Source organism: Littorina saxatilis, linkage group LG16 (genome assembly GCF_037325665.1).
Source record: "Littorina saxatilis isolate snail1 linkage group LG16, US_GU_Lsax_2.0, whole genome shotgun sequence".
Taxonomy (NCBI): Eukaryota; Metazoa; Mollusca; class Gastropoda; order Littorinimorpha; family Littorinidae; genus Littorina; species Littorina saxatilis.
In genome coordinates, this window is record NC_090260.1 from 38,641,125 (window position 1) to 38,651,124 (window position 10,000).

The 10,000-nt window shown below is 43.8% G+C and overlaps 1 protein-coding gene across 1 annotated transcript in view; it reads left to right on the plus strand.

Annotated features, from left to right (window-relative positions):
* Positions 1 to 1,800, plus strand: part of LOC138949991 (protein psiF-like) — a 95,066-nt gene extending 93,266 nt beyond the window's left edge. Inside the window, exon 8 of the mRNA XM_070321771.1 lies at positions 1,684 to 1,800. Coding sequence (XP_070177872.1) covers positions 1,684 to 1,800 — 117 coding nt within the window. The remainder of the gene's footprint in view (positions 1 to 1,683) is intronic.
* Positions 1,801 to 10,000: the final 8,200 nt, after the last annotated feature.

The window sequence follows — 10,000 nt, forward strand, 5'->3', positions numbered from 1 at the left end:
CACGCTGACAGCGGCCAACTGAATACAAATCCAGCGCGCTACCAACTGAGCTATATTAGGAACATGTTGCTATGTTCGCAACAAGAGACGAATGGTGGCGAATGGTTAAGAACATTTACGAATGTCTTGCGACCATGTCCCGACCATTGTGAATTATTGGAAAATTCTATTCGCAAGGGCAATTCGGCACAGTGTAAGAGTAGCTTAAGAGAGTATGGCCCTGTTTCGTTTACGGATTACGGATTACGAATGGAAAGCGCCTTCATGACAAATGTAAAAATATGATAAGTTTTGGTTCTTTTGACCACGCACTAGACACTGGACAGGGGTCAAGGAAGGCCTGAGAGAGAGAGAGAGAGAGAGAGAGAGAGAGAGAGAGAGAGAGAGAGAGAGAGAGAGAGAGAGAGAGAGAGACAGAGACAGAGAGAGAGAGAGACAGAGACAGAGAGAGAGAGAGAGAGAGAGAGAGAGAGAGAGAGAGAGAGAGAGAGAGAGAGAGAGAGAGAGAGAGAGAGAGATCAAATCAAATTTTATTTTTCGAGGGTTGTGGCATAAGCAATACAACGAGCTTTTTTTCAACCAGCCCTCGCCCAGAGAGGGGACTAATCTAATCACATATTTACACGGATATTAACGGAGATAAAAAGGTAGAGAAAAACCAACAACATATAAATATTTACACATTACATATTATACACAAATATAAAGCGTCGTATATGTAACGTAGTGAAAACAATGCTGAATACACATGCATGAGTTAATGTGTTATTAAAGCTTTGAGTGTTTTTGTGTGGATATAATGAACACTGATGCTTTGGACAAATGAAAATATAACTAAACGAAGTCTTCCATCACTGTGATTTTTCGTAATTTAACATTAAATACAGTGGAAGGTGTTTTTTGAAAGTATTGAGACTCATTGGGACTCTCACAAATTCCGGGAGAGAATTCCACAGGACGCTACCAGAATAGGCTAAGCTTGATTTGAAGAGATCTATCCTTGGAATTGGGACGTTAAACTTTCGGTTTGGTTTGACTTTAAAATTCGCAGGTGTCAAAAACGCCACTGAAAAGTTCAACCACGCGCGTTTTTAGATCCAGTCACTAAAACCGTCGCGTATATACTTAAGCCTGCTGCGCAGAAACACATCATTACCACAGTTGGAATAGAAGGCTTAGTGATTGTTCTGCAAGCTAGCAACATTTCGTTGATCTAATCTGAGTGGATTTTGTGTATAAAAGTGTTATATATGATAGTGTTATATTATAGTTAGTTACGTTATTGCGTCATTTGCCAACTACCGTGTTTCAGTTGTACATCTTACAGTGTCAGTGTGGATCATTCTAATGAAAACTAACGACATTTTCTGTTGGGCACCCAATTTTCCATGTTGGTGAACAATGAAGCTAAACAAAAACACCAAATGTCTACGAAAAAGCCAGAAAGTGGTTTTCGTCATTTTTGACAACCAAGTGGTCGCTACTTATTGAAGATGGGTGGTAGCATACGTCGTGACCACCAAGTTTCGCGCAGGGTTTACGTGTTCGTAACTCCCTGAGTAACCTAATTCATTTGCGCTACCGACAAGACCTCGGCCACTGAGAGACGTTGTTGCTTTTCCCGAATTCAATCCACTGGTCCTCTAGTCAATATGCGAGTTAACATGTCTGCCTTTCTCACAGTGCTGCCAGTGTGACAAGAACTCATTGTGCATTAAGGACACCTGTCGATGTCGTAAGAAGGACAAAGACTGCACCAGCTGTCTGGCAAAGTGGTGTTTTAACCGGGTGAGTTTGTGATGGTAGCGACTGTTGTGGGAGCAGCATTGGGCCGATGTAAGTGTGTGTGTGTGTGTGTGTGTGTGTGTGTGTGTGTGTGTGTGTGTGTGTGTGTGTGTGTCTTTGTGTTTGTGAGTAAGAGAGTGTGTTTGTGCGTGTGTGTATATTTGTACGTGTGTGTGTGTGTGTGTGTGTGTGTGTGTGTGTGTGTGGTGTGTGTGTGTGTGTGTGTGTGTGTGTGTGTGTGTGTGTGTGTGTGTGTGTGTGTGTGTGTGTGTGTGTGTTTTCACGTCAGACCTTTCCTCTCACTTCTGTCGTCGATACAAATACATTTAGAATTTACATGTTTATATACACAAAGAAAAAAGCCAAGCACCCCCCTTCAATTTCGCAATGACTGATTTTTAAAGTTCTGGTATGGAAACAGTAAGTTCAGGAGCTCGGTTTGACAAATGTTATCGACAAGAGCAACTCTTTGGAAATAACATCACACAAGAAAACTCCAGTTTTGATTGGTTTTAATCGTGATTTGGTACCTTGCCAAAAAGTGACGTTTTAACCCTAAAACAGTACCCCTGATAAGTATGGAGCTGCAAGCTGAAAAAGACAGGTTTAGGTAAATGTGTCATGAAAAAAATGTAATTGAGAGTGTTCAGTTGGCATACGCGATTCAAAAGTTCAATATCGAGTGAAACCCCCGCGTGCCCGGATGACGGCGTCAACCCTGCGTCTCATCCCTCCAGTCAAACGTCGGATCTGCCTGCCAAACGGTTGTGTGACGTGTCTAGTGTGTTGGCAAAGTGTCTTGTGCTTGTCACTTCTCGCTTTCAGCCCTCACCGCTGGCTAGCACCGTCTGTCCTTTTTAGGACAATGCGAAAAGAGAGCAGAATGCGTCAGTCTCTCCTGCCAGTACAATAACCTCTCCACAACAAGCCCTATGTAGTGCCTCCATCGCGGCGACAGGCGTAAACTGGGTACCGCAAGGCCCCAGGCTAGACTACAAGGACTCGGAGGAGGTTGGCCCCTAGACGTGCGGCATGCGGGCCCACCGGTGTGTGGAAACGCCCAGGTGCCCACGAACCAACCTCCAGCTATGGGTCAAATAGCCGGGCAGGATAGGCTCGTCAACCCTGGCAGGCAGCTATCCTAAGAGAAGACCACTCTGAATTCAAAACGAGGGTAGAGGAGGCTCATCATCCATGGAAGGAAACTCGTCTAGGAGAAGGAAAACTCCGAAATGAAACCCACGCAGTCCCTCGAAGACGGAACGGCACTGGCCTTTTTTAGGCGGGGAGCAGACCGGGTGCCTACGCTATCCTCGACAAATGGTTGTGTCATCAACGAAACGTCGGATCTGTTCACGGGTCACTTGCAACCACTCACGATGCAAAGCTGCCTCCAATTCACGTAATGTCTGCACATGAGACTGCAGAGCTTGTATACGACGCCCCAGGATGTCCCAAACATGCTCCAGCGGATTAAGATCTGGACTCATTGCCGGCCATGGGAGTGTTGTTACAGCGTTGTTCTGGAGGTAGTCCACTACTGCCCTGGATCGATGAGGCCTGGCGTTATCATCCATGTACACGGAGAAGTGCTCGGTCTTCACGTTCTGACGTCACACGGGGTCGCCCTGACTGTGGACGGTCCTTCACAGCACCAGTCTGACGATGTTTGTGTACCAAACGGCTGATGACGGTGTAGTGGTAGCCAAGTTGACGACCAATCGCTTTGAAGGATGCTCCTGTAGCATGCATTCCTATAATCTGCCATCGGATCGCCTCTGATAATCGTCTTCTCGCCATGTTCACAGAGAATGTTTGCAAATTGTCGTCGCCCAGTGTTAAATACAGAAATTTGCAGCGTGAGCATACTGCCTTTTTTAACATTCATGGGTTGCATGCTGCACGTGCTTCTCACAGGCAGTGGCGACACAATCTTGACGCGTGAACTTCCCAACCTTATTATGGAAACCCATGTATGTCATTACGAAGAAAAAAAATGGTAAAACAAATTTGACTCAATTATTATCACAAATTCATTCGGGGGGTGCTTGGCTTTTTTCTTTGTGTATATTTACATGTGCGCACGCATACATAAACTCGCACGCACACAAGTACTCTTAAAAAAACTTGAGCATCCTTGTGTGCACTGAAAGACGCTGTTACTTGTCCCGAATTCAATCCACGGGTTACAAGTTTTACAAGTCGAGTTAACAAGTCTGCCTTTCTCACAGTGCTGCCAGTGTGGCGAGGACTCAGAGTGCAACACGGACACCTGTAGATGTTATAGAAAGGGCAAAACCTGCATCAGATGTCCAGCAAAGAGGTGTAAACAACGGGTGAGTTTTAATGCCAGCGACTGTTGTGGGAGCAGCATTGGGCCGATGTAAGTGTGTGTGTGTTTGTGTGTGTATGTATGTGTGTGTGTGTGTGTGTGTGTGTTTGTGTTTGTGAGTGAGAGAGTGTGTTTGTGCGTGTGTGTATATATGTGCGTGCTTGTGTGTCTGGGTGTGTGTGCGTGCTTGCGTGTGTGAATGTGTGTTAGTGTGTACTTGTTAGTGGGTGTGTGTGTTTCTGTGCTCGCACGCATGTGTGTGTGTTAGTGAGTGTGTGTGTGTGTGTGTTTGTGTGTTTGTTTGTGTGTGTGTGTGTGAGTGTGTGTGTGTGTGTGAGTGTGTGTGTGTGTGAGTGTGTGTGTGTGTGATGGTGTGTGTGGGTGGGTGTGCAAAGACACAGAGGAACCCGCTTTTAAGAGAGTTCACACTAAGCTTTCTTATATGCGAGGTATTTTCTTACCCGAGGACTTTCTTTTTACATCATAGTTTGTAAGTACATGTTATTAGTAGTATAATGTATGTGCGTGCGAATTATTCTGTGTATTTGGATGTATTTTGGAAAGAGAGTGAATGAGAGAGAGATTGAAAGAGCGGGATAGAACATGATCGAGAGAGAGAGAGAGAGAGAGAGAGAGAGAGAGAGAGAGAGGAGAGAGAGAGAGAGAGAGAGAGAGAGAGCGAGAGAGAGAGAGAGAGAGAGAGAGAGAGAGAGAGAGAGTCTGAGTCTGAATCTGAATCTGAGTCTGAATGTATTAATGAGTAGGCCTTGGGCCCTTTTCAGATGTAAATGAGCACATCTCAAGCACCAGCATACAAATGAACATAGTAAACAAAAACAAGAACATCCTACTCATTACATATAATCCTATTCCAATAATTCCGGTGTGCTTTTTACACACTTGCGCGTACATGGGTGTTTGTGTTTGCGTGTGGTCATATCATGAATGGTGTGTGTCTGTGAGTGTATGTTTACGAGCGCGTGTATGCTTTGAAAGGCCTGTCTTACACTGTGCCGAATATCCTTGCGAATATGAACATGTTGTATTCGGCAAAAAGAGAGACGAATGGACAGGAAAAAATATTGAAAATTCGAAGCCTTACCAATCATTGCGAATGCATACAAATCCATATACGAATGTCTTGCGGATGAATTACGAACGTTGCGAGTGGCCTTGCGAGTGTTGCGAGTGCTTGCAAACATTTTACGAATAAAGCGATTATGCAATTCGCATTGTTCGCAATACTGCTCTTACACTGTGCCGAATTTCCCTTGCGAATAGAATTCACCAATAATTCGTAATGATCGGGACATGGTCGCAAGACATTCGTAAATGTTCTTAACCATTCGCCACCATTCGTCTCTTGTTGTGAGTATTAGCAACATGCTCCTAATATTCGCAAGGAATGCATATTCTTCAGTATTCGCAAGCCATTCGTAATCATCGTAAATGTATTCGTAGCGCTCGCAAGGCGTTCGCAATGATCGGTACACATTCGCAAGCACTCGCGACTATTCGTAAGACATTCGCAAGAAATGTGTATATGAACATGTTGTATTTGGCCAAAACAAGCGACTAATGGACAGGAAACATTTTGACCATTCGAAGCCTTACGAATCCTTGCGAATGTCTTACGAATGGTTGCGAGTGCTTGCGAGTGTCTACTGATCCTTGCAAATGCATACGAATCTATATATTCGCAAGGATATTCGGCACAGTGTAAGACATGCATAACGAATGTTTGCTAATGCCTTGCGAGCCTGACGAATACATTGCGATGATTACGAATGTTTGCAAGGATATTCGGCACAGTGTGAGACAGGAATAACGAATGGTTGCGAATGCCTTGCGAGCGTTACGAATACATTGCGATGATTACGAATGTCTTGCGAAATCTTACAAGTACGTTGCAAAAAAGTTAAGAATATGACTTCTTTGCGAATATTAATCAATCAATCAATATGAGGCTTATATCGCGCATATTCCGTGGGTACAGTTCTAGGCGCTCTGCAGTGATGCCGTGTGAGATGAAATTTTATACGGCCAGTAAGTGCAGCCATTTCGGCGCATATTAACCTTTCACGGCCTATTATTCCAAGTCACACGGGCACAGGTAGACAATTATTAACTGTGCCTAAGCAATTTTGCCAGGAAAGACCCTTTTGTCAATCGTGGGATCTTTAACGTGCACACCCAATGTAGTGTACACGGGGGGGAGTTCGGACACCGAAAAGAGACTGCACACAAAGTTGACTCTGAAATAAATTTCCGCCGAACCTGGGATCGAACTCACGCTGACAGCGGCCAACTGAATACAAATCCAGCGCGCTACCAACTGAGCTATATTAGAAACATGTTGCTATGTTCGCAACAAGAGACGAATGGTGGCGAATGGTTAAGAACATTTACGAATGTCTTGCGACCGTGTCCCGATCATTGTGATTGATTGGAAAATTCTATTCCCAAGGGCAATTCGGCACAGTGTAAGAGTAGCTTAAGAGAGTATGGCCCTGTTTCGTTTACGGATTACGGATTACGAATGGAAAGCGCCTTCATGACAAATGTAAAAATATGGTAAGTTTTAATTCTTTTGACCACGCACTAGATGCAAATATGATACTGGACAGGGGTCAAGGAAGGCCTGTGAGAGAGACAGAGAGAGAGACAGAGACAGAGACAGAGAGAGAGACAGAGAGACAGAGAGAGAGAGAGACAGAGACAGAGACAGAGAGAGAGAGAGAGAGAGAGAGAGAGAGAGAGAGAGAGAGAGAGAGAGAGAGAGAGAGAGAGAGAGAGAGAGAGAGAGAGAGAGAGAGAGAGAGAGAGAGAGAGATCAATCAATCAGTCAAATTTTATTTTTCGAGGGTTGTGGCATAAGCAATACAACGAGCTTTTTTTCAACCAGCCCTCGCCCAGAGAGGGGACTAATCTAATCACATATTTACACGGATATTAACGTAGAAAAAAAGGTTGAGAAAAACAACAACATATGAATATTTACACATTACATATTATACACAAATATAAAGCGTCGTATATGTAACGTAGTGAAAACAATGCTGAATACACATGCATGAGTAAATGTGTTATTAAAGCTTTGAGTGTTTTTGTGTGGATATAATGAACACTGATGCTTTGGACAAATGAAAATATAACTAAACGAAGTCTTCCATCACTGTGATTTTTCGTAATTTAACATTAAATACAGTGAAAGGTGTTTTTTTGAAAGTATTGAGACTCATTGAGACTCTCACAAATTCCAGGAGAGAATTCCACAGGACGCTACCAGAATAGGCTAAGCTTGATTTGAAGAGATCTATCCTTGGAATTGGGACGTTAAACTTTCGGTTTGGTTTGACTTTAAAATTCGCAGGTGTCAAAAACGCCACTTAAAAGTTCAACCACGCGCGTTTTTAGATCCAGTCACTAAAACCGTCGCATATTTAAGCCTGCTGCGCAGAAACACATCATTACCACAGTTGGAATAGAAGGCTTAGTGATTGTTCTGCAAGCTAGCAACATTTCGTTGATCTAATCTGAGTGGATTTTGTGTATAAAAGTGTTATATATGATAGTGTTATATTATAGTTAGTTACGTTATTGCGTCATTTGCCAACTACCGTGTTTCAGTTGTACATCTTACAGTGTCAGTGTGGATCATTCTAATGAAAACTAACGACATTTTCTGTTGGGCACCCAATTTTCCATGTTGGTGAACAATGAAGCTAAACAAAAACACCAAATGTCTACGAAAAAGCCAGAAAGTGGTTTTCGTCATTTTTGACAACCAAGTGGTAGCTACTTATTGAAGATGGGTGGTAGCATACGTCGTGACCACCAAGTTTCGCGCAGGGTTTACGCGTTCGTAACTCCCTGAGTAACCTAATTCATTTGCGCTACCAACAAGACCTCGGCCTCTGAGAGGCGTTGTTGCTTTTCCCGAATTCAATCCACTGGTCCTCTAGTCAATATGCGTGTTAACAAGTCTGCCTTTCTCACAGGGCTGCTGCTGGTGTGACGAGGACTCAAAGTGCGACACGGACACCTGTGCATGTCATAACGAGGTCTGCACCAACTGTCCGGCAAAGATGTGTGAAAACCGGGTGAGTTTGTGATGGTAGCGACTGTTGTGCGAGCAGTAATGGACCGATGTAAATGTGTGTGTGTGTGTGCGTGCTTGTGTGTGTGTGCGTGCTTGTGTGTGTGTGCCCGTGTGTGTGTGTGTGTGTGTGTATGTGTGTGTGTGTGTGTGTGTGTGTGTGTGTGTGTGTGTGTGTGTGCGTAAGTGTGTGTGCGTGAGTGTGTGTGTGGTTTTTTTTTCCACGTCATACCTTTCCTCTCACTTCTGTCGTCGATACAAATACATTTAGAATTTACATGTTTATATTTACATGTGCGCACGCATACATAAACTCGCACGCACACGCGTACTCTTACAAAAATTGAGCATCCTTGTGTGCACTGAACGACGCTGTTACTTGTCCCGAATTCAATCCACGGATACTCCAGTCGACATTACAAGGTTTACAAGTCGAGTTTACAAGTCTGCCTTTATCACAGTGCTGCCAGTGTAACGAGGAGTGCAACATGGACACCTGTAGAGGTTATAGAAAGGGCAAAACCTGCGCCAGATGTCTGGCAAAGAGCTGTAAACAACGGGTGAGTTTTGATGGCAGCGACTGTTGTGGGAGCAGCATTAGGCCGATGTAAGTGTGTGTGTGTGTGTGTGTGTGTGTGTGTGTGTGTGTGTGTGTGTGTGTGTGTGTGTGTGTGTGTGTGTGTGTGTTTGAGAGTGAGAGAGTGTGTTTGGGCGTGTGTGTATATATGTGCGTGCTTGTGCTTTTGCTTGTGCGTGGTGTGCTTTTCACACACTTGCGCGTACATGTGTGTTTGTGTTTGCGTGTGGTCATATGAATGGTGTGTGTCTGTGAGTGTATGTTTACGAGCGCGTGTATGCTTTGTAAGGCCTGTCTTACACTGTGCCGAATATCCTTGCGAATATGAACATGTTGTATTCGGCAAAAAAAGAGAGGAATGGACAGGAAAAAATATTGAATATTCGAAGCCTTACCGATCATTGCGAATGCATACAAATCCATATACGAATGTCTTGCGGATGTATTACGAACGTTGCGAGTGGCCTTGCGAGTGTTGCGAGTGCTTGCAAACATTTTACGAATAAAGCGATTATGCAATTCGCATTGTTCGTAATACTGCTCTTACACTGTGCCGAATTTCCCTTGCGAATAGAATTCACCAATAATTCGTAATGATCGGGACATGGTCGCAAGACATTCGTAAATGTTCTTAACCATTCGCCACCATTCGTCTCTTGTTGCGAATATTAGCAACATGCTCCTAATATTCGCAAGGAATGCATATTCTTCAGTATTCGCAAGCCATTCGTAATCATCGTAAAGGTATTCGTAGCGCTCGCAAGGCGTTCGCAATGATCGGTACACATTCGCAAGCACTCGCAACTATTCGTAAGACATTCGTGTATATGAACATGTTGTATTTGGCCAAAAAAAGAGATTAATGGACAGAAAAAATATTGACCACTCGAAGCCTTACGAATCCTTGCGAATGTCTTACGAATGGTTGCGAGTGCTTGCGAATGTCTACTGATCATTGCGAATGCATACGAATCTATATTCGCAAGGATATTCGGCACAGTGTAAGACAGGCATAACGAATGTTTGCGAATGCCTTGCGAGCCTGACGAATACATTGCGATGATTACGAATGTCTTGCGAAATCTTACAAGTACGTTGCCAAAAAGTTAAGAATATGACTTATTTGCGAATATTAGAAACATGTTGCTATCTTCAAAACAAGAGACGAATGGTGGCGAATGGTAAAGAACATTTACGAATGTCTTGC